At 30.3% G+C, this 23,138-nt stretch overlaps 10 protein-coding genes across 10 annotated transcripts; 6 read left to right on the top strand and 4 right to left on the bottom strand.

Moving 5' to 3' along the window:
* Positions 1 to 550: 550 nt before the first annotated feature.
* BN7_2976 (uncharacterized protein) lies at positions 551 to 1,255 on the bottom strand (the record flags this gene model as incomplete). Its single annotated transcript, XM_011276403.1, has 1 exon — positions 551 to 1,255. The coding sequence occupies one exon, from the start codon at positions 1,253 to 1,255 to the stop codon at positions 551 to 553; it is 705 nt and encodes a 234-aa protein (XP_011274705.1).
* A 2,281-nt stretch (positions 1,256 to 3,536) lies between these two features.
* On the top strand, positions 3,537 to 4,634 carry ZRT1 (high-affinity Zn(2+) transporter ZRT1; the record flags this gene model as incomplete). Its single annotated transcript, XM_011276402.1, has 1 exon — positions 3,537 to 4,634. The coding sequence occupies one exon, from the start codon at positions 3,537 to 3,539 to the stop codon at positions 4,632 to 4,634; it is 1,098 nt and encodes a 365-aa protein (XP_011274704.1).
* Positions 4,635 to 5,938: 1,304 nt separating this feature from the next.
* On the top strand, positions 5,939 to 7,474 carry BN7_2974 (uncharacterized protein; the record flags this gene model as incomplete). The annotated part of the gene is made up of 1 exon (XM_011276401.1): positions 5,939 to 7,474. The coding sequence occupies one exon, from the start codon at positions 5,939 to 5,941 to the stop codon at positions 7,472 to 7,474; it is 1,536 nt and encodes a 511-aa protein (XP_011274703.1).
* Positions 7,475 to 8,162: 688 nt separating this feature from the next.
* On the top strand, positions 8,163 to 9,756 carry STP22 (ubiquitin-binding ESCRT-I subunit protein STP22; the record flags this gene model as incomplete). The annotated part of the gene is made up of 2 exons (XM_011276400.1): positions 8,163 to 8,192; positions 8,662 to 9,756. The coding sequence occupies 2 exons, from the start codon at positions 8,163 to 8,165 to the stop codon at positions 9,754 to 9,756; spliced, it is 1,125 nt and encodes a 374-aa protein (XP_011274702.1).
* A 462-nt stretch (positions 9,757 to 10,218) lies between these two features.
* On the top strand, positions 10,219 to 11,670 carry CBF5 (pseudouridine synthase CBF5; the record flags this gene model as incomplete). The annotated part of the gene is made up of 1 exon (XM_011276399.1): positions 10,219 to 11,670. One exon carries the CDS (start codon positions 10,219 to 10,221, stop codon positions 11,668 to 11,670), a length of 1,452 nt encoding a protein of 483 aa, XP_011274701.1.
* A 409-nt stretch (positions 11,671 to 12,079) lies between these two features.
* Positions 12,080 to 13,105, bottom strand: SIS1 (type II HSP40 co-chaperone SIS1; the record flags this gene model as incomplete). Its single annotated transcript, XM_011276398.1, has 1 exon — positions 12,080 to 13,105. The coding sequence occupies one exon, from the start codon at positions 13,103 to 13,105 to the stop codon at positions 12,080 to 12,082; it is 1,026 nt and encodes a 341-aa protein (XP_011274700.1).
* A 348-nt stretch (positions 13,106 to 13,453) lies between these two features.
* Positions 13,454 to 14,365, top strand: LST8 (TOR complex subunit LST8; the record flags this gene model as incomplete). Its single annotated transcript, XM_011276397.1, has 1 exon — positions 13,454 to 14,365. One exon carries the CDS (start codon positions 13,454 to 13,456, stop codon positions 14,363 to 14,365), a length of 912 nt encoding a protein of 303 aa, XP_011274699.1.
* A 317-nt stretch (positions 14,366 to 14,682) lies between these two features.
* Positions 14,683 to 16,776, top strand: LAS17 (actin-binding protein LAS17; the record flags this gene model as incomplete). Its single annotated transcript, XM_011276396.1, has 1 exon — positions 14,683 to 16,776. The coding sequence occupies one exon, from the start codon at positions 14,683 to 14,685 to the stop codon at positions 16,774 to 16,776; it is 2,094 nt and encodes a 697-aa protein (XP_011274698.1).
* A 118-nt stretch (positions 16,777 to 16,894) lies between these two features.
* On the bottom strand, positions 16,895 to 17,941 carry BN7_2968 (uncharacterized protein; the record flags this gene model as incomplete). The annotated part of the gene is made up of 1 exon (XM_011276395.1): positions 16,895 to 17,941. The coding sequence occupies one exon, from the start codon at positions 17,939 to 17,941 to the stop codon at positions 16,895 to 16,897; it is 1,047 nt and encodes a 348-aa protein (XP_011274697.1).
* A 714-nt stretch (positions 17,942 to 18,655) lies between these two features.
* Positions 18,656 to 21,121, bottom strand: BN7_2967 (uncharacterized protein; the record flags this gene model as incomplete). The annotated part of the gene is made up of 1 exon (XM_011276394.1): positions 18,656 to 21,121. The coding sequence occupies one exon, from the start codon at positions 21,119 to 21,121 to the stop codon at positions 18,656 to 18,658; it is 2,466 nt and encodes an 821-aa protein (XP_011274696.1).
* Positions 21,122 to 23,138: the final 2,017 nt, after the last annotated feature.

Here is a 23,138-nt window from a genome sequence, read left to right as displayed (position 1 = left end):
ACCAAGTTCTAACTTCTTCTTGATAATATAATTATGCAGCCATTGATAACCCATCTTTGATCAACAATGTTATGCATTGTAAATATTAACATCACTGTAACTCAACCGCCTTTCAACTTTCAAGCCTTTCACCGATCCATATGGAAATAACCTGTAACCCCCTAGAACTGTTGGAAAATGAAACTATGAAACGTATAACTTTTATGTAAATTAATTGACGTTATGAAGTTTATTGTTCTTTTTACATCAAATGTTCTTTGTATATCATGTTGTTCAAGATTAAAAGTGTCTAGTAATGTATACAGCACATAAAGAGAATGAAGTTTGATTTTTTCATTTATGCAAAGAAAGTTTAAAAAGTTATTGGTACATTAAAATCACATGTATACCAATAAAATTTAAATTTGTTTTAAAGTTGTGGGATTATTGTACATCTTGAAGAATATTTTAATGTCAATGGACCAAATTGAATCTTGTGAATATGAAAGATTTACATGTCGTATAATTAAAAGATATATAAGTGCATTATTTATTCTATAATATTAGCCAATTATTTTTCATAATCTTCATCTGAATCTTCAGTTATTGTACTGATAGGTGTTAGATTTAATCTACTAAATATACTTGTTCCTGTTCCCGATGTACTACTTGTTGATCTTGTTGATTGTTGTTGTCTTGATCTTAATGTAGAACTTGGTGTATCGGTATCTATTGGTATATCTTTAATTTGATCTTGATTTGGACTTGTTTCATTTGATGAATTAGATATTGAATTTAATGAATTTAATGAATTTAATCCACCATATGTACTTAAATCTTCTTCATTATTATCCATCATTATAACATTTTCTTCAGTTGTTTTATTATTAATTGGATTATTATTATTATAAGTTATTGTATCATTACTATCATTATTATCATCAATATTATTAAATAATCTTTCATTTCCATTAATCTTATTTCTCCAAAATTCTTCATCTTCTTTACTTAATGATTCAATTATTGGAATTCTATTAATTTTTGTTAATTCACCATTATGTGTCTTTATATCAATAATTGATTTTTCTGTATGTTTATCTAATTTTGTTAGCCAATATATTATACGAACCATTGTATAATATGTAATTATACCCAATATTAAACTTGTTATAATCATAACATTTAAAAATCTAATCCATTGTATCAAAATTTTAAATTGTAATTTCCCATATTCCCAATTGAAAATTTGTTCTAATTTGGTTTGAAATATTAACATTAACCAAAAATTTATAAATTGTATAGAATTATATTCTAATATTTTGATTATAAGCATAAATGGTTCAAATATTAAATAAATTATTAATTTTATTATATTATAAATGAATTTTAAAGGTGATATAATTGAAATCCATGAGATTTTTAAGATTGATTTCAAGATTGATATTATTCCTTGGAAACATGATATTATAATTGGATTTGATGATTTTATAATTGATATTATTTGACCATATATAAATATAATTATATTTGATATAAAATTCTTGATTATAATTAATCCATGGGGTATTGAATTTATAAATTCATAATTTAAATTCATATTTTTAAATCCTTATCATAATTGGAGTTGGTGGTAGTATTGAAAACCTATAACTTCACTGTTTCCTCTTTCTTTGTTGTTCAATTGATCAAGTTGATATAAATCAAAACAATTGATATACCCTATATTTTAATTATTCTTAAATTCAAAAGCCCTCGGAAATTATAAATTAAATTAATTGTGATTATATAACTAATGACTAAACCTCCACCCGAAAAAAAAGCAGTTCGCGAATTATTTAAAAGTATAAAAAGGGAAAATTTTTCCATCCAATTTTTCTTTCTTTCCAATAATAAACAATAAGAACAAGAAAATTTGATTTAAGGTCAATTATAAGGATAGAAATTGAAATAAGGATAATTCAATGTCAATCTTTATTTATGAATAGAATTAGTGATCTATATAGTGTTTTTCTTATTTTTCAAAATCTCCTGTTTCTGCCCCATGTTCTTTATGCATCAATAGATTAATGGGTTCTAGTATGGAGAAGAATAAGCCTAATGATTTGATTTAATTTTCTTTTACGTGTTGATACGATGTTTAAAGAAGTTTTATTGAATTGTTAGGATCGTGTTACCGAGATATCTGTTTTGAATCTTGATTTATATTTAAAAATCTTGGTTTAAGAGTTTTGGAACTACATTTTTTTTTAAATAGAAATATATTTAATACCAAGGTGTTAATTTGAATGTTATTTGTAAGTCTATCTATGAGATCATTGTTGTATTCTTTAACTACGGCCTCTAACTTGATTTATAAGATAACATAAATCTAAGATTCTTTCTCTATGATATCTCGTTCATTAATAATGAATCATTATTCTTGATCAAAAGTTAAACATGTCCATGATCAATACTGCCTTCCTTAGCCATGTGTTCGATATATACTTTAACTATAGCTCACTATTCCCTATTAAGCAGCTATAAGCCATAACATACTCGACATTTCTTGTCAATTGACTTTTAAAATCACACCTATTTCATTATATGGCTTAGCAAAAATTACATAAAACTTTCTTGGAAAGTTCAAAGGTATATATTATTCTTGTTTAAGCAAAATGATGTATTTATAGCTTTATAACTTTCATACCTTGTTAGTCAAAGCGCGTATACCCATAATCCCATAATTTTTTGGAAATTGTTTTGGTAGTGGTTGTTATTCGTGATCCGTTACTATAATTTCGATCGGTGTTTCAAATTTAAGCTTTTTTACAGTTAAAATCATAATTAATCCGATTTATTATTAGCGAATTTAGAGGATATAACTTAACCGTCTCGTTAAACATACTAATAAACATAGTGATACAACTATATAATGGTTTGTTCTAGCAAGAGGTAGACTTTCCAATGCCTAGGTGAACATTCATACCTTGAACACCCTCAATTTCAAGCTTGACATTATAATTTAAGGCTATATTAACCCAACTTCCAAGGGTTTTTCAATCATTATCAATTGATGTATTAACATGTCTACCAAAAACCAAGCTATTTTTTTCAATATATATAATTGATTTACAATTCTTAAGCCATTAGGATTAAAAACCATGAAATGTATTAATTATCTTGGTGCATACCTTGGTTATTTAATTCTTCATAGGTTCATGTTTAAGGATGTAATCAATTGAAAGATCTTTTTTGGCCTTGGTTTCTTGGAATTCTTTCATTATACTTCATTCTTATAGGACTAAACTTATGAACTTAGGGGTGTTTATGGACCTCTTTAGCCAAGGCTAAGATTTAAGCTTAATTATATGATAGATTTTATAGATTAATTGAAAACAAAGCTTAACTAGACAGGGGAAGTTTTTTAAAAAAAAAGCTTAACATTGAAAGTCACTTGGATACGAAGAATTGATTATACATATATAAAAGAGATGATCTCTAACTTTTATTAAAATGTTTAATATAGTTTTATTTATCAAATAAGAATAATATAATTCAAAATAATTCAAAGAACAAAAATGTCAATGGAATTAGATCCTGATACAGTTTTATTAACCGATCCAAATGTTGATACTGCTTGGAAAACTTGTGTTCTACAAGGTGTTTATTTTGGTGAGAGTACTTATGATGGTCAATTAGGTGCAAGAATTTCATCAATTTTTGTTATTTTAATAATTTCAACTTTATTCACAATTTTCCCCTTATTATCTAAAACTTTTAAAAAGTTAAAATTACCTTTATCTTTTTATACATTTGCAAGATATTTTGGTTCTGGTGTTATTATTTCTACTGCTTTTATTCATTTAATGGATCCTGCTTATTTACAAATTGGTATGTTATCATGTGTGGGTGGTACTGGTGATTGGGGTGGATATCCTTGGTGTGCTGCAATTATTTTAGTTAGTGTTTTCACAATTTTTTTAGTTGATTTATTCTCTGAAGTTATTGTGGAACAAAAATATGGTCAATCAAATCATCATGTTTGTGAAAAAGAAATTGTTGCTGCAATTGTTAAAACTTCATCAAATGATAATAATAATATTATTGAACCTTCTAAAGATGATATTGAATATAATCAAAAAATTTATGAATATGATGAATCAAGTGTTTTGGTTGAAAGAAGTTTTAGAAGTCAAATTGCTGCTTTCCTAGTCTTAGAATTTGGTATTATTTTCCATTCTGTTCTTATTGGATTAAATTTAGGTGTTGTTTCTGAACAATTCAAAACTTTTTATATTGTTGTTATTTTCCATCAATCATTTGAAGGTTTAGGTTTAGGTGCAAGATTATCTGCAATTCCATGGCCAAAAGATCTTTCTTATGGTTGGGCATATGCAATGTGTATTGCTTATGGATTAGTCACACCATTATCCACTGCAATTGGTCTTGGTGTGCGTACAACTTATTTACCAAATTCTTATAATGCTTTAGTTGTTACTGGTGTTTTAGATGCAATTTCTGCAGGTATTTTAATTTATACTGGATTAGTGGAATTATTAGCAAGAGATATTTTATTAGATAAAGAAGCTAAAAGAAATGTTAAGAAATTATTGTTTAAAATTGGTAGTATGATGGTTGGTGCTGGTATTATGGCTGTCTTAGGTAAATGGGTTTAAACTATTTTGTACGAATCGTTCAAAGTATTTGAAAGACATCATATAGATATAATCATTTAATAAAATGTGATCTTGAAAAGATTTCAAACTTTTGTAGTATTCAAATGACTATATCAACTAGTTTACTGGTAAAGATATACTTTAACCTTCTCTTTTAATTAAAAAATTTAGATGACATATGCGGGTATAAGTGGTTATAAGTGTCTATATTTCGCGAATATTTTGTAATTAAATTGGTATGAAACTTAAAATATATAATTTTGCCATACTTTTAGTAGAAACCCTGCTTTAAAAGTTTCTCATAATACTTAGAGTTTCATATATATTACATTCTGGCTGTAATTTAAATCAGTTTAAAGCAATAATTTATATAATTCTTTACTTTAATTTTTTTATTAATTTATAAATTGAAATTAAAATTTATGAGGTTAACAAAATTATTAAAAAAAAATAATTCAAAAAATTAACTAGCTTTTTTCCACTTTTTTCAATATCAGCTACTAAATAGACCCCAAACTTACATCAAAACACACAATAATAAATCATATAATGGTTGATTTATATGTTTTTATTGAAATTTAAGATTCTCCCTGTATCGTTAGGGCCACGAGAACTACAGATAGAGGGAGTCAGCTGAGAAGACCTAAACATCCAAACATCCGTGATAGTTTAGTGGCTAGAATCACCGTTTGTCGCGACTCTCTCAATTTGAGATCTTGACAGTACATGGTAGACCGGGGTTCAATTCCCCGTCGCGGAGCACCTTCTTTTTTTGCTAGTTATCCTGGCGATTTATAGCTTTTTTTGATCATTTAAATTGAATTAATATTGATTAATTTGATGATGTTAGGTTGTTGTTGTATGAGTTTTTCCGATTTATGAGTCTGGGGTCTGGGAACAACGTTAATCTGCTAAAATATGCGTGGAAGGTTTTATCTTAGCAAATTAGGGGGTTAATCTTTGGTAATGGAAGCAAAAAATATGAAACGGTTGATAAGTTATGGACTAGTTTGTCATCACTTCTTAAAATTGGGGACTAGTAATAAGTTTTGGGACTGGAAAGTCGGATTTGATTTTATATTAGCCTTTAACTGCGACAGAACCTAATGTTCATTAAAAATCATCTTAGTTTAACAACTCTATATACCTTATTCTCTATTTTATGAGCAGTTTGAAAAATGGGTATAAATAACTGACAGAATAATCAATTTCCAATGTTCCCCTGTTACTTTTGTTCTATCAATCAATACAATTTTCATTATCAGTATTGCAAAAAATTTAACTTTTATCTATAAAATTTGAATATGTCCAACGTTGATTACGATGCTTATGATGAAGAGGAAGATTCTTGGGTAATTTATAAACTTTCTGAAGTTGTATTGAAGCTCGTACCTAAAAAATACATTAAAGAGTTATTCAAAATGGTAGCAAGTGAAGAGGAAATAGAACCAGACATTTATTATGTTTACAGTTTTATATATTATGTGCTAACTTTCAAAATTAAAGTACCTATTAAAAGAGTTTTATGGAAGTTTCAAAATGTTATGTTTTTTAGTAGATATAAGACACAATTATGCTTCAAAATAATTAAGAATTCAGATTTGATAAAGAGTATCACCAAAGTAATTCATCATGTTAAATCATCTTTCAATAAATTAGCATCCAATTTGAATTTAATTAAAGCTCCCCAAACTAAAGAGCCTTGTACTCAATTCACAGCATGTTTTCCAATTGAAGTTTGGTATTTATTAGTCAAAGATTATAATGTGAATGCTGGTAATCTTGTGAGAGTTAACAAACAACTTTGTGACTTCTTTGCCCCAGTTGTTTACAAATCTATTCACATGGATATTACCATTGGTTCAATTGATACACTTCAAACATTTTATCCTCATTATTGCAATTTTGGCTCAACATATTTATTTCAACCTTCTAGTCCCTATAAGATGTACAAAATGCTTCATGATAGCCAAAACTTCCAATATGAATTCATAGACCTTATACATACAAGTTCTTCTAATGATAACGCAGATAATGTTTCAACAAGATATATTAGAAACTTCAAAGATGTTAAAAATGTATTTGAAAACACTATATCTAATCCAAACTCATTATTTAAAGATTTCGTTAAAGAATTAACTACTTCTATATGTTTTCTTGATGGGTTTGACAAATTTACCAGGGAAGGATCCAATTTTGCTCAAACAATCCAAAGTCTTTCTAACAAGACAGAGCTTAATGTTTTAGCTAGTGATCTCAATGCTTTTGATACTTTTGAACTTGATGAAGACTATGAATATTATATTCGAAGAGGAATAGACTTTGATTTAGAGACTCTTTACTGGACAATTGGTGATTTTACTGTCAGATGGTATCCATACATCAAAGAAACTCTCCCTGAGAGTGAATTTTACAGGGAACTTACTCTTCCAGGAATCGTTCAGGACGATTTTAAAAAAGATTCGAAATATAGATATCAAATATTTAATGCGAAGAGCATAGAGGACATTGAAAGTTCGAACCCCTTCCAAAGATGGAATGAAGAATTGCAACTCAACTCAAGAAGATCTCATCGTGAGAATAACATTCACTTCAAAGGAGCTGGATCTATCAAGTTACAAAATCGCAGTTTTTTCAGTGAAGTTGATTCACAACATTTTCTATCAAACTTTGTTCAAAGTATTGCATCTATGAACATGAAAAAAACTTCAAAGACGTCTACCTTGATTTTTGGCTCACATGACATTGAAACTAATTATACGGACGATACAGAAGAGGAAAGAAGGCAAAATATTCAATTCTCAATAACACCACATATGATAATAATCAATGGGAGTTAGAAGAGCTTCAAATGAACTAATATTATTACAGTATAAAACTTTTGTTAAGCCACTTTATTTTGACTACCGGTTTAACAGATATTACATAAAGAAGATATAATCTTGCAAAAGTAAAATTTCTAACTCAAATTAAACGTTAATATAATATACAGATTTTGTGGTTTTTATGTTTTCTTGATTATAATTTTTCTATAATAATCAAAATAATTCATCTATAGTTTTTTTCAGTTTTGTATTGTAATGACTTTTCAAATTAACTAATCAGCAAACTCTGGTCTTAAATCTGAACGACGTAACTAATCAGCAAACTCTGGTCTTAAATCTGAACGACGTGGTACAACAAGTGGATGTAATTGTGCTAAATAAATGTTAATATTTCATCCAAATAAACAATATTTCCAATGGTTATACTCACCCAAATATGTAATTGCCCACATTAAATACATCATTGCTAATGTTAAAATCACTGTACTTCTCCAAACACTAAAAAACTCATGTTAATTTCAAATCCTTTATAAATACTCAAATAATAATGATATTATATGAATTCAACTTACGTTTGATTTTCCTTTGGAGCAAAGATCCAGAATATCACAGACGCTATGACAACAGCAAATAGCACACCAATAACAGTGAAACTATCATAATGGTTAGTATCTATTTCCAATATATAATCATAATGATAACGATGACTTTTGTGGTACAAAAGGGATACCTGGTATTCATAAAACCATATTTCCCTCACCAACCACACAACTGAACAGCGGCAAAAAAAGCATGTGACATACCCTCCCATATCTATATAGTTTGTGCAATAAAATTGTTCAATGAGACAAAAACAATCCTTCAAAAGTATCAACTTGTTCTACTATTTCTTTATCAAAATGCGCATTTTTTGAATTGTTTAAATGTTCTTTTCTTTAAAACGAGGAAAACCGCGTGCGCGAAACAGTTTTTGATTGCAACCATTTAAATGATAATAGAAATCACGAAACTCAAATTGCAAAAGACCCTTGGAAATTGAAATAATTGCATTGGTTATACGCTAGAAGATCAGGGTATAATGCAACAGGGAGGTCTTCCACAAGAGATACTACAATGGCTATTCAGAGTGCTACAACCAGTGAGTTTATTACCACTTTTTAGCTTTCCAAAAGCTCAAATACTAACAAAGATACATATTATAGGAATATATTGATCCAAGATTGACATATCATGATGTTGCAACTACTTTACAATCTTATCCTACATTGAAACCAAGAACAAGAGTATATACTAGTGAAACAGGTGAATCTCAATTGCTTCTATGTCTTTATGGTTCAATTCCTTCTCCTATTGGTGGTAAGATTTATAAAATTCCAATTGAATTATGGGTTCCACATGAATATCCATTAATGGCACCTTTTGTTTATGTTGTTCCAACTGAAAAAATGATTCTACAACCTGGGAATCATGTTGATAATAGTGGGAGATGTTATTTACCTTATTTAGCTAATTGGGGTTCAAATAATAATGAAGATAATAATGGTCAATCAACAATTGTTAAATTATGTGAACATTTATCTAAAATATTTGGTTTAGAACCTCCAGTTTTTGCTAAACCTATTAGTAAACCAACTACACCAATAATATCTCAACGTATACCATCAAATCAACAGCAACAACAACAACAACAACCATCACCACATCCTACACTACCCCCAAAAATTAAAGAATCTGATAATGTAACAAGTACAGCAAGTTCAGCATCCGCAAGTCCACCCCCATTACCTCCATTACCAAATGAACTAAGATCAAAAGTTATTCAATCACCAACATTAAATAAACGTGATCATTTATTTAATCAACCTGTTTCAATTGATCAACAAATATCATCACAAAATAATAAATCATCATCAAATACATTTGAGCAACCAAATATAATGGATACTGATAATACTGATGATTCTAATGGCGGGGTTGATCCAGAGAGACAACAAATCCTAGGTCATTTGAATTCATTATTACAACAAATTAATCATTTTGAAATTTTGGAAGATTCAAATAGAATATCTTCAAATGTTTTAAATATTAAAAATACAATTGAAAAATTTGACAAGATATTCCAATATGAATATAAAAATTTAGATTCAACTGAAAAACAAATAAAAGAAAATGAATTGATTTTACATAGTTCTATAGATGAAGCACAAAAAGTTATAAATGAATCGAATGGATATGGTGATTTAAATATCGATGAGATTATTTGTGGAGAAACTATGGTTTTCAATCAGTATGTATAAACCCCTACTCTCTCCTTTGGGAAAAAAAGTACTAACATTAAAAAGATTATATGATTTAGTTGCAGAAGATTTAGCAATATCAGATACAATATATGCACTTGGGAAAGCACACGATAATGGGAATATGACATTGACTAGCTTCACAAAGCATACTAGAAACTTGGCTAGAGAACAATTCATGAAAAAGGCATTAATATCCAAAATTTCACAATTAATTAACCTTCAACAAACTGAAAGTGTATAACCTCCTATATAAATCCCAAAGAAGTAATTATCCAAAGTAGTAAATTCTCCAAATGTTTTTATGACATAATCACTGACAAAACTTTTTTTTTTTTTGTTTTTTTTACCCGGAACAAAAAAATTTCAAAAAAATTAGCATAAAATTTTTTAGAAGAGAAAGTAAGACTTTAATGTAAAGGTGATGAGATTGAATTAGAAAGTCAATCAACTGGGTTAATCATGTCTGAAGAACAATTTATTAAACCTGAAAACATTACATCTTCTCAAGATGCTTCAGAATGGCCATTATTATTGAAAAACTTCGATAAATTATTAGTTAGAAGTGGTCATTATACACCAATTCCAGCAGGTTCATCTCCATTAAAAAGAGATTTAAAATCATATATAAGTTCAGGTGTTATAAATTTAGATAAACCATCAAACCCATCTTCTCATGAAGTTGTTGCTTGGATTAAAAGAATCTTACGTTGTGAAAAAACTGGTCATTCAGGTACTTTAGATCCAAAAGTTACTGGTTGTTTAATTGTTTGTATTGATAGAGCAACAAGATTAGTTAAATCTCAACAAGGTGCTGGTAAAGAATATGTTTGTATTGTTAGATTACATGATGCTTTAAAAGATGAAAAAGATTTAGGTAGATCATTAGAAAATTTAACTGGTGCTTTATTTCAAAGACCTCCATTAATTTCAGCTGTTAAACGTCAATTAAGAGTTCGTACAATTTATGATTCAAATTTAATTGAATTTGATAACAAAAGAGGTCTTGGTGTTTTCTGGGCTTCTTGTGAAGCTGGTACTTATATGCGTACTTTATGTGTTCATTTAGGTATGTTATTAGGTGTTGGTGGTCATATGCAAGAATTACGTCGTGTTAGATCAGGTGCTTTAGCAGAAAATGATAATTTAGTTACTTTACATGATGTTTTAGATGCTCAATGGAGTTATGATAATACAAGAGATGAATCATATTTAAGAAGAATTATTCAACCTTTAGAAACTTTATTATTAGGTTATAAAAGAATTGTTGTTAAAGATTCAGCTGTTAATGCCGTTTGTTATGGTGCTAAATTAATGATTCCAGGTCTTTTAAGATATGAAGAAGGTATTGAATTATATGATGAAGTTGTTTTAATCACTACTAAAGGTGAAGCTATTGCTATTGCAATTTCTCAAATGTCAACTGTTGATTTAGCTTCATGTGATCATGGTGTTGTTGCTAAAGTTAAAAGATGTATTATGGAAAGAGATTTATATCCAAGAAGATGGGGTCTAGGTCCAGTTGCTCAAAAGAAAAAACAATTAAAAGCTGATGGTAAATTAGATAAATTTGGTCGTACCAATGAAAATACTCCAAATGATTGGAAATCAAATTATGTTTCTCATGAAGATGAAGCTGCTCCAGTTCCAACTGCTGCTCCAACTTCAGTTAATGCTACTCCAAAACCTTTGATTAAAGAAGTTGAAATGACTGATTCTCCAGCTGCTGCTGATACTACTGTTGGTGATGTCAGTGTTAGTGAAACTCCATCAAAGAAGGAAAAGAAAGATAAGAAAGAAAAGAAGGATAAGAAAGAAAAGAAAGATAAAAAGGAAAAAAAGGAAAAGAAGGAAAAAAAGAGAAAAGCTGATGATGAAGATGATGAAGGTGAAAAGAAAAAAGCTAAAAAATAAGTATAATTTAATTTAAATTATATTTTGATTTAGATTTAAAGAAAAAGTCATTTATTAAAGTATTTTTTTTATAACACTTGTATATTGCATTTTTTTGAAAAGTTGGGTAAATACCCAATAGTTTTGTATTTTAATATATTTTTACAATAGGAGATTGACAATTGTAGTAATACAGCTAAATATATATAAGTCTATAAATATAACGATAAATTAAATGCAAAAATATTTATATAATTGTATATACCCATACATCCCAAAAAGGATCATGTTTGATATCTATATTTATACATGGATTAAAATTAACTAACTAAAACATTTTCAAGACCCAGCCTCATTAAAAAATCATTAAAAATCATACTTTTTCTTTATGTTGTATTATTATATTGTATTTTGTTATATTTCATCTTGTTCAAAATACTTGTTGAATTGCAGCTTTTTGATCAGGTGTTAAAGTTACTGGATAATCAATCTTGAATTTAATTTTTAAATCACCTCTTTGACCTGGAGATTTTGAAATTGGCATACCTAAACCTGGATAAACACTTTCAGAACTTGGTTGAACTGGAGAACTTCTACTAAATGGTATTCTTCTACCATCAATACTTTCTATAAGTTTATCAAAACCTAATAATGATTCTTTAAATGTTAATGGTAGGGTATAAATTAAATCATTACCATCTCTCTTGTAATTTGGATGTGGTTTTTCTTTAACAACAAATTTTATAGTTTGACGTCCATGTGGAGTCCAATCACCTTCATTTTTAAATGCAACTTTTGTACCTTCTTTCCAACCAGGTTTTATATTAACAGTTATTATAGTTTCTTCTTTTGTTCCATTTCTTCCCTTTCTATTCAATTTCATCTTTTTAGTAGCACCTTTAGCTAAATCTTCTAATGAAACGGGTAGATTAACTTCTACAGCTTCAGGTTCAGGTTGTGATCTTGCACCACCACCCATTCCACCAGCACCACCAAATGGTGAACCACCAAAACCACCAGGCATACCACCGAAACCACCAAAATCTCCAAATGGTGAACCACCAGAACTAAATCTAAAACCACCAGCATCTTCACCTAAACCACCACCTCTTGCAAATTGTTCAAAAATGTTTGAAGCATCACCAGCTGAAAATCCACCAAATGGATGACCACCTCCAGCACCACCAAATGGATTACCTCCACCCATTCCACCAGCATCGAATTGTGGACCACCACCTCTAGCAGCATCTAGACCATATTGATCATAAACAGCTCTCTTGTTTGAATCTGATAATATATCATAAGCTTCAGAAATTTCTTTAAATTTTTCTGTATCACCAGTAGGTTTATCTGGATGATATTTTAATGCGGTTTTTCTATAAGCTTTCTTTAATTCATTTTCATTAGCATCTGGTGAAACACCAAGTAAATCATAAAGTTTAGTTTCTCTGACCATTGTGAAAATTTGATTATTTGTCTATGATAATTATGTCAAAAATTTGTTGAGATCAAAGGTAAAAGTGGAAATGAGCGTAAAGATGGATATTTGTATGGGCGTTGAGAGGTTCGCGGTGCTCGTAACCATTGGTTTTTTTGCAACTTTTTCAAAATTCATGAAGGTTCTGGAATCTTCGATTGGGAGAAGTCAATACAATTGAGAACATTTGGTGGAAGATAAGGCTATTAGTGTATTAGTGTTATTGTTTGAGTGTCTGTTGCATTGTGTATTGCATTGTCCATTGTTTTCCATTGTTGTTCCAGTTTGAACCAAGTCAATCCACAAAATATCAAGTATTATTTATAAATGTCTGTTATCTTAGCTTCTGCTGGATATGATCATACTATACGGTTCTGGGAAGCTTTGACTGGTGTCTGTTCAAGAACTATCCAACACGCAGACTCACAGGTGAATAGGCTGGAGATCACAAGTGATAAGAGGTTTTTAGCAGCTGCTGGTCATTTGAATGTGAGATTATATGATATAAGGACCACTAATCCTAATCCTGTCACGTCGTTTGAAGGCCATACAAATAATGTCACTTCAATAGCATTCCAATCAGATAACAAATGGATGGTTTCATCTTCTGAAGATGGGACTGTGAAAGTATGGGACGTACGTGCACCTTCTGTACAGAGGAACTATAAACATAATTGTCCTGTTAATGAAGTTGTTATTCATCCCAATCAAGGGGAATTAATTAGTTGTGATCAAGATGGGAACGTTAGAATATGGGATTTAGGTGAAAATCAATGTACTCATCAATTGATTCCAGAAGATGATGTTCCTGTGAATTCTGTTTCTGTGGCAAGTGATGGCTCAATGCTTGTTGCTGGTAATAATAAAGGGAATTGTTATGTATGGAGTATGACAAATCAAAAAGATTCAACTTCTTTAGCTCCAGTGACAAAATTTAGATCTCGTTCCAAATATATAACAAGAGTGGTATTAAGTTCAGATGTAAGACATTTATCAACTTGTTCAGCTGATCATACTGCCAGAATATGGAATGTTGAGGATAATTTTTCATTAGAAACCACGTTACAAGGCCATCAACGTTGGGTTTGGGATAGTGCTTTCAGTGCTGATTCTGCTTATTTGGTGACTGCTTGCTCGGACCATTATGTTCGTCTATGGGATCTTTCCACAAGTGAAACTGTTCGTCAATATAATGGTCATCATAAAGGTGCTGTTTGTGTAGCATTAAATGATGTGTGAAATGTATTATTATATACATATGGTCAAATTTTGATCAATTTTTATGGAGAAAAATAGCTTTGAAAGCTAAAATAATGACAAATATTAATGTTTATAAGTAATTAACGCTTAATAGAATGGTTTATTTATTAGAATTGACTGTTTCCTTAAAAGAATTTGTAGATTTCTAGTTATATGCTGCGTCCCCGAACCGATTTGGGTTTTGAAATTGTCCACTCCTTTTATAGAATTGTTAACATCAAACACTGTTTTTGACACTTTTAAACATCAACAAAACAAAAGATCTTTAATCAATTACACAGGAAAGTTAAGTGACAATGGCTTTGATCTCCACTGATAAGGAGAAAGTGAAAAGAGTGGTTCCCAAAGGTTCCAATAAGGTCATTGATGCTGCTGTTGCAAGATTATACATAGCATATCCAAATTCAAATGAATGGACATATACTGGTCTTTCAGGTGCAGTTATATTAGTTGATGATCTTGTTGGTCATACTTTTTTCTTAAAATTAGTTGATATTCAAGGTCATAGAGGTGTTATATGGGATCAAGAATTATATTTGGATTTCCAATATAATCAAGATCGTTCATTTTTCCATACTTTTGAAATTGAAGATTGTCTTGCTGGTTTATTATTTGATGATACAAATGATGCTTCACATTTTTTGAAAAAAGTTCATACAAGAGAAAAACATGGTTCAAAGAAAACTGTTCAAAATAAAAATGCAATTGCTTTACAGAAAAAACCTGAAGCTCCAAGAGCTCCCGGTCCAAGAGGTGAATATATGAGTTCTGGAGGTGAACAAAGAATTAGAAGAACAACTCATGTACAATATTATGATGATAAACCACCTCCAGAATGGAGATCTTTATATGCTGAATTAGAAAGTGCTGGAATAACTGAAGATATGATTGCTGATAATAAAGAATTTATTAAAGATTATATAAATAAACAAGGTGGTCCATTAGTTGGTTTAGAACCTCCAATTCCAAGAAAATATCAAAATCAAAATCAAAATCAAAGAAATGTCTCTCAATCTTCAAATAATACAACTTCTGGTTCAATTAGAAAGAAAAAAGCACCACCTCCACCACCACCTTCTGGCTCTTCAATTTCTCATACACCTTCACCTGGTCCTGATTCTCCAATGGCTCGTTCAAGATCAACAAGTGTTGTTTCATCTCATGCTGCACCACCAAATCCTGTTCCAAGTGCACCTTCTCCAGCTCCACAGGCTCCTCAAGAATCAAGTCCAGAACCAAATAGACCTGTTCATAGAGTTCCACCTCCATTGCAACCTTCAAATCAAGTACATAACGTCCCACCTCCACCTCCACCAGCTACTTCATCATTCCAATATAATCAACCTCCTCCAGCTTCACAACCACAACAACAAAATCTTCCTCCATTACCTCCACAAGCTGGTAGACCAACACCTCCATTACCAACAGGTCAACGTCCAACACCTCCATTACCTACTGGACAACGTCCTACACCACCACCACCAGTTGGATCTCGTGGTCCTCCACCTCCAGCTCCTCCTCGTGCAGGTATATCATCTCCATCACCACCAGTCCCACCTCAAAGATTTGGTCAATCACCTCAACTTCCACCTCAACCATTACAACCTCAACAAACTTCAGGTAGAGCACCACCTCCTGCACCACCTCCAAGAAGAGGCCCAGTGCCACCTGCACCTCCGTCAAGATCAACTGGTGCTCCACCACCTGCACCTCCTCCAAGAAGAGGTCCAGCTCCATTGGTTCCTCAAAGAACTCAACCTCAAGCTTCACCTCAATTACCTCCACAACCACCAAGTTTACCACCTCAGCAACAACAACAGCAACAACAATCATATCAACAATCATATCAACAACCACCCCAACCTCCAGCATTACCACCTCATCAAACAAATTCAGCTCCTCCTCCACCACCACCATTACCTCCAACTACAACTGGAGGCCCACCACCACCACCTCCTCCATTCCCAACTCAATCACAACCACAATCAACAGGTGGACCACCTCCTCCACCTCCATTACCATCACAAGGATCAAGTGCACCACCTCCACCTCCATTACCACAAGGAGGAAATCAACCTACATCATCAACTCCTGCACCACCATTACCACAACCAGATGGTGGACGTGATGCTTTATTAGCTTCAATTAGAGGTGCTGGAGGTATTGGTGCTTTAAAGAAGACTGATAAATCACAATTAGATAAACCTTCAGTTATATTACAAGAAAGTAGAGGTGAAGTTCCATCTTCAAATTCAAATTCTGCTGCTATGGGAGCTGGTGCCGGTGCTGCAGGTGGTGGTTCTTTGGCTGATGCTTTAGCTGCTGCTTTGAATAATAGAAAGCAAAAAGTTTCTAAAAGTGATGATGAAAGTGATGGTGAAGAATGGTAATAAAAATTTCATAAAATTCTACAGCTTATATTGTGTATCATATTAAGAACTGTTTTTTGTTGTTTTAATTTACATGCAAGATGTTTTATTATATTCATTCATTTATCTATTTATAAATTTATTGTAAGAATTTTTCTTTCCAAATATTTAACCATTTAGTTTTTTTTTCATCATTTTTATTTAAATTTTCCACAAATTTAATAATTTCTAAACATTGTTTTTCAATATTTTTACCAATTTTTTTGATTTCAAATAATGAACCATTTATATAAATTGTGGAAAATAAATCATCAATTTGTTCAATTAATCCATTTTGTTGTTTATTAAATTCATCAGCTTCTTTACCAGTTATTAATTCATCATTTGACGGTAGTGATTTATTTAATGATGATATTAATAATCTAATCATTTTAATCTTTGTATTCCAAACTTCACCAAATTCTATAATTTGAGGATCTATATCTTTTAATACTTCTTTATTTGTTTCTTCATCTTCATCTTCTTCATCTGTAAAATCATCACCTAATCCAAAAGGATCTTCATCATCTATAATTGAAGGATTTTCTAACCATTCAGTAAATTCTTCAATAGCATCATCAACAAGTCCAATTGAACCTTTTAATCTATTTTCTAATAATTTTAATTTCCCACCTTGTATTAATGATTTCAATGCTTTACAATTATCCCAAATAACACCAACTGATAATAATCTACCTTCAGTTTTTTCACCAAATTCAGTTTCTTCTAATGGGGTATTAAAATCTAAAACATCAACTTCATTCAAGAAATTAATTTGTGATGATATAATTTTTTTAATTTGATCAATTAATTCATTTGTAAAGATTAAACTATATTTATTTGGATCAATTTGTGGTATTAAACTTAATAAAAATAAAAATAATGATGAAGTTTCACTTAATTGTTTATATGCTGCATTAAAAGAAACTTTTGGTTTGAAAACTATACCTAATTTTGTAGCATGTGCAAATAATAAATCACTAATTTTGATTATTTCTTTTGAAGGATCTTCAACATTTGATGATTCAATTTTATCAATAGATTCTTTGGAACTTAAAGCTTTAAGGTATAATTCTAAACTTTCACGGAATGAAGTGATGAGTTTCCTCAAATCTTCTTCGTTATATATGACTTCAGAAGTGGACATGATCGATAGATACAACTTATTCACGCTTAGATCATATAAATCTTGTTAAATCATTTTGTCTCATCATCATCATCAAATATACAAATTTTTTCAAAACGGTAAATGTTGTCTCTACCGAAAAGTTTCTAAATTAGTATAATAAGCTTATCATTTTATTAAATATATTTAAATTGACCATTTATAAAAATGTTGTCAGATTCTTTGAACAAATATGTAATTGCATACAAAACAAAACACAAAATAATCATCTTTCAATGGATGATAAATCAAAAATATGCACTCAATTGATATATAACTGTAATTTTTTTTTTGGGGAATAATAGAACTAAAAAATATAAATGTTTAAAATCAAAAACAAGATCATTCTCATCCAAAATTCATGTTGTAAATAGTCAATGAATGAATCACCTGTATATATATATATATATGAAACTTTTGGAAATCTAACTTAATAATACAATGTTTCTACTTCTTATGTGGTATTTTTTATATGGCATAATAGCTTTCTTTTTTTTTCTGCTTTTTATTTTTGATTATTTTTTGGTTTTTTTATGATGAATTTGTTAATGTTGTTGACCATTGATCCTCTTTATTAATAACTAATAGTAACTAATAGTATGTCTGCCAAAAAATAAAAATAAAGCCAATCTTTAACTCTTCAATCGTTATCAAATGAATGTAAAATACCGTTTTTGCCTTCTTTATTATGATCTATTAGTTTGTTTCTGCAGTGTTTTCAATCTTAGGAATTTCACCATCAACAATTTGATTGGTATCAACAATTTGATTGGATTCATCATCATTGGATTCAACATGATTTGTGTCAACATTATTAGTTTCTGCTTTATCAGTATCAATTTGATTAGTATCCTCATGCTGATTGATTCCATTGTTATCATTACCACCATTTTCATTAGTTTTTTTAATACCAAATTGGCCATCTAATAAATCAACTGGCATTTCTTCATTTACTTTATTACCGTTTTGTAAAGATTCATCTTTTCTTTCAATTGGAACATCAAATGATTGAGTTGAAATAAAACCTCCAAGTTCCGCACACCAACCAACCCATTCATCAATCCAACATCTAACAACCCACCAAGCACCAAACCCTGCACCACCAGCTAACGAAATTTCTCTTAATGCACTTGTTAATATTGTGGAAACACAAAGTAAAAATAAACGTGGTGGAACATCAATAAATTTATGTGGTAATTCTGAAATGAATAAAGCCCATTCATTAATTATTGTATCTCTAGATTCTGTTTCAATATTCAAAAGTTCTGGTAATTTATTTTTTAAAACTTCAATTGCTTGTTTTAAATTTTCACCATTACATGGTAATTCTTTTGAAGCAATTTGTTCAACATCAACAAATTTTGTCCAATCTTTTTCCATTAATTCTCTATCAAAATCATGAGATAAAACTTTATTTGCAGATTGAGCAGTTTCTGCAACTCTAATCAATTTTGAAACAAGTTGTGAAAATTCTTTTGACAGTTTCAGTTTAGCAACAGCTAATTTAACTGGTAAATTTTGTAAAGAAGTTGAAGATTTTTCAGTAAAATTTTCAGCAACTTGTTTTAATTGTTGTAAAACATGAGTTGGAATATCTTGTAATGCTAAATTTGCAAGCATTTTAATGATTTCTTTATACATTATGGAATCTGATGCAATAATCCAGTTATGCAGACTCGGTGAAACATAAAGTTTTAAAACAGGTGAAGTTAATGACCCATGAAATGATGAAAGTAATGAAAATAATTTCTTCAATTGCATATATCTCAAAGATTCAAAAACTGAAGTACAATGTGATTTATATAAACCATAAAGAGTATCTGCAATATCCATATCTGTTGATGGTGGTAAAAAAGGCCTTATTTGAGGTAATAAAAGTGGTTTATCAGAGTCTGGAACCTGATTACTTAAAGATTCAATTAAATTTGGAACAAATTTCAATTCAGGTGCAATATGATTGTTCAAAAATGAATTTATTGTACCTGAATTATTTGTTGTTGTTGTAGCAGCAGTTGTAGCAGTTGTTGCTGCTGATAACAAAGGTGTTGAAGTTAAAGAATTTGGACTTCCAGTATCAAAAGGTGTACCAGGTAAAAATGATGAATCATAAGCAGAATTATGTAAAGGTGTACTTGAACTTGAAACTCCTGGAGAAGGATTTGAATTTTCTCCTATAAGTTTAATACCACAATAATGATATTTTGATTGACCTCTCATACCTAAACGACGAGTTGATAAATTTGGAAAAATTGCACGAACTAATTTACCAAAAGAAGCTGGAGAAAGTGGTTTTAAACCATTATCAGCACAAATACTAACATAACGAGCATAAACTCTATTACGTGGAACAACAGCCGAACTTTTAGCTTCACAAGATTTTAATAACCAGACCATACCGAAAATTTGTCTTTGTCTTTCTTTTGCAGTATCTTTTTTATATTGAGTTTTAGTATCATTTGCCACAGGTGTTGAAGTTCCCGATGTATTATCCAGTTCCACAGCTCTAACTTGTGCAGCAACTTCTTCTAAAGAATTATCTAAAGATCTATAAGCCAATGCTTTTAATTCAGAATCTTCACCATTGATATTTGTTCTTTTTTGCTTTTTACGTTGAGTTTCTGGACTCCCCAGTGGTGTAATTCCATGTTTTTGCATTAAAACACCTGGATGATGAGGTAAAGCTGGAGCACCCATTGGTCTTTGTGGAGTATGATATTGTGGAGCCATTGGATTAAGTTCAGGTAAAGGTTGCATTTGAGGCATATGACCATTCGGTAGTGGACTTTGTTGTAATTGAGGAGGTATCCCCATTTGAGGTTGTTGAGAATGATGTGGTGGTGGTTGTTGATAATATTGATTTTGCATGGCTTGAGCATAAGCAGCTTGTTGTTGGAATTGAAATTGTTGAAGTGCAGTTCCTGAAGGATAACTTGAAACCATGACAGGTACTTGTCCATATTGAGATCCCATATGGTTCATTGGACCTGGAATTCCAGCTTGTTGATCATTTTTGGCGTATTGAAGATGATGTTGATTATTTCTATTTGATTGATGATCTTGATCTGGGTGTTGATGATGATGAAGTTGATGTTGTTGAGGTTCAATATTTTCATTTTGCACTTCAGAACGAGCGGCTATATCCCTTTGAGTTTCATTACTCATTTTTGATAAGATTTTATTGGTGTTATTGATCTGGTAAATGATGTGATGAGTTGGGTATGAATTGGGAATTTCAAAATCAAATCAAATTGATGTTCAAATGTTTCTCTTTTGTAATTGTAATTATATGAATCCAAATCTCAAATACCAGAAAGGAAAAAAAACACACAGCGGGTAAAGAGAAACTTTCCAACCTGATCTAAATAAAGATAAATCCCTTATCAGAGATGATGGTATCACTTGCTTGAAGATTGAAACCAAACTAGTAGCAGTTGTTGTTGTTTTGTCAACCTTTGAAAGGAAAAAAGAAGCTGATTGTTTAGCGCTTTCCAATAAAAAAAATTAAAGTGTTTGGTGTAGCCCTGATCAAAACTAATTTAACCAAAACAACGACACAAAAACGACAAACTTGGTGGTAACAAAAAGTAACAGCGGCTAATTAATCCCAGCGGTTGTTCTTGAATGAAATGAAGATGGAATACTTTTTGAGTAATATAATTGGAATTGAAATTCAGGGATTCTAAAGATTCCTTTGAAACAGTAGTTATTGAAAAAGACTGTGGTAACAATTTTGTAACTGAAGTGTTCAATCTGTCTTTGTCTTTCAAACTCTTTGATATAGGAGGTAGTCTGTGTACCCTGAGTTCAATTTAGTGATGAAAAGAAAGACGCTATTGAACAAGTGCTCGTTGTGTAAACACTTTTTCTAGTTGTCTGTTCCCGGTCTGTTCAACGCTTTGGTTTCCAAGTAAAACGTACACAAAATTGATTTGAAAGTTGAGATTTTCAGCTTTTTTCTGTTAAGCACACGCAATTTTCCATTTTTCGGTTTTCACTTAATTTGTTTTGTATATGAGAAATGGGTTTAAAAGAGTTTTATGAGTGTAGTTTTATGATGTTTTAATGGTGATAGCTTTATTATTGAGGTCATATTACATTATGTTGTATTGATTCATCAAAAGTTGGCGTTCTTCTTAAGCTATCTAGTAATTATATTTTAATTGTCCACTTTCGCATTCTCGATCACGCACAATTTTGATCGAATAATCTTTGAGGTATAAAGAACCCTAAGCATTGGACGTGAAAATTTAAATATACTTTGTTGATCAAAGGTGATACAAAGAGTTTGAAAGGTCAATAAATCTATTGCTACACAGGGATTAAATGATGAACTCTACATTCTTATCTATATTTATTGTTCTATATTACTGGAGTGCTGATTCAACGGTCGGGTCTCGGAATTGTAAAAGGTGACTAACCAAATTGATTAATACATCAACTGATATATTTGAAGCTAAGCGTATTTCAAAATTTTCATCAAAAGCATTACAACATGAATAAAAGATCTCTTTCAAATCATATCGTAATGTATTCTCATTTAAATTTCTTTATCAATCAACTATAAATAAAAATTAAATTGGTTGCCTAGGAGATAATCACCGAAATCTTGATTGTCTTTTCAATAACCCAGCACCAAACAATAGTAAAGTAAAGAAAAGATTTAAAACTGCTATTTATTTTCTTGTTATTGAAGTAATACTAATATTCTTTGTCTATTGAATGATTATGTAAAACATTGTTGATATCTTGTCTTTTTTTTTCCATACCCTAATAAAATTCTTGAATCCTTTCAAGATGATCTATAATTAGAAACAAAAAATAACCATTCATTTGAAAAGTAATAGATTATCACATTAAACATAGTTGAAACCATATATCTTAATGTTCAAGTGTATATATGAGCCGATTATCCCATATTTAAATACTTTTTTTTTTTGATTTCTCACATGATTGAATTTTTACCCCTTAAAAGAAAGCACAAGGACTAAAATAACAGTCAAATCACATAATGAAAACGGGAGAAAAGAGAGGAAAACACACCAAACATACCTAGAGTCATAACTTACTAATCTTTTAACTGGATTCAATCATGTACCCTAAATTCCCTCTGTTTAAATAAATTTTTAATCAAATCGTTCAAATTAAAAATCTTTTTTTTTTTCTTCATCAAACAAAAAAA

Source organism: Wickerhamomyces ciferrii, contig 00078 (assembly GCF_000313485.1).
Source record: "Wickerhamomyces ciferrii WGS project CAIF00000000 data, strain NRRL Y-1031 F-60-10, contig 00078, whole genome shotgun sequence".
NCBI classification, from domain to species: Eukaryota; Fungi; Ascomycota; class Saccharomycetes; order Phaffomycetales; family Wickerhamomycetaceae; genus Hansenula; species Hansenula ciferrii.
Note: the sequence above shows the minus strand (reverse complement) of the source record. Positions and strands in the feature narration are given on the sequence as shown.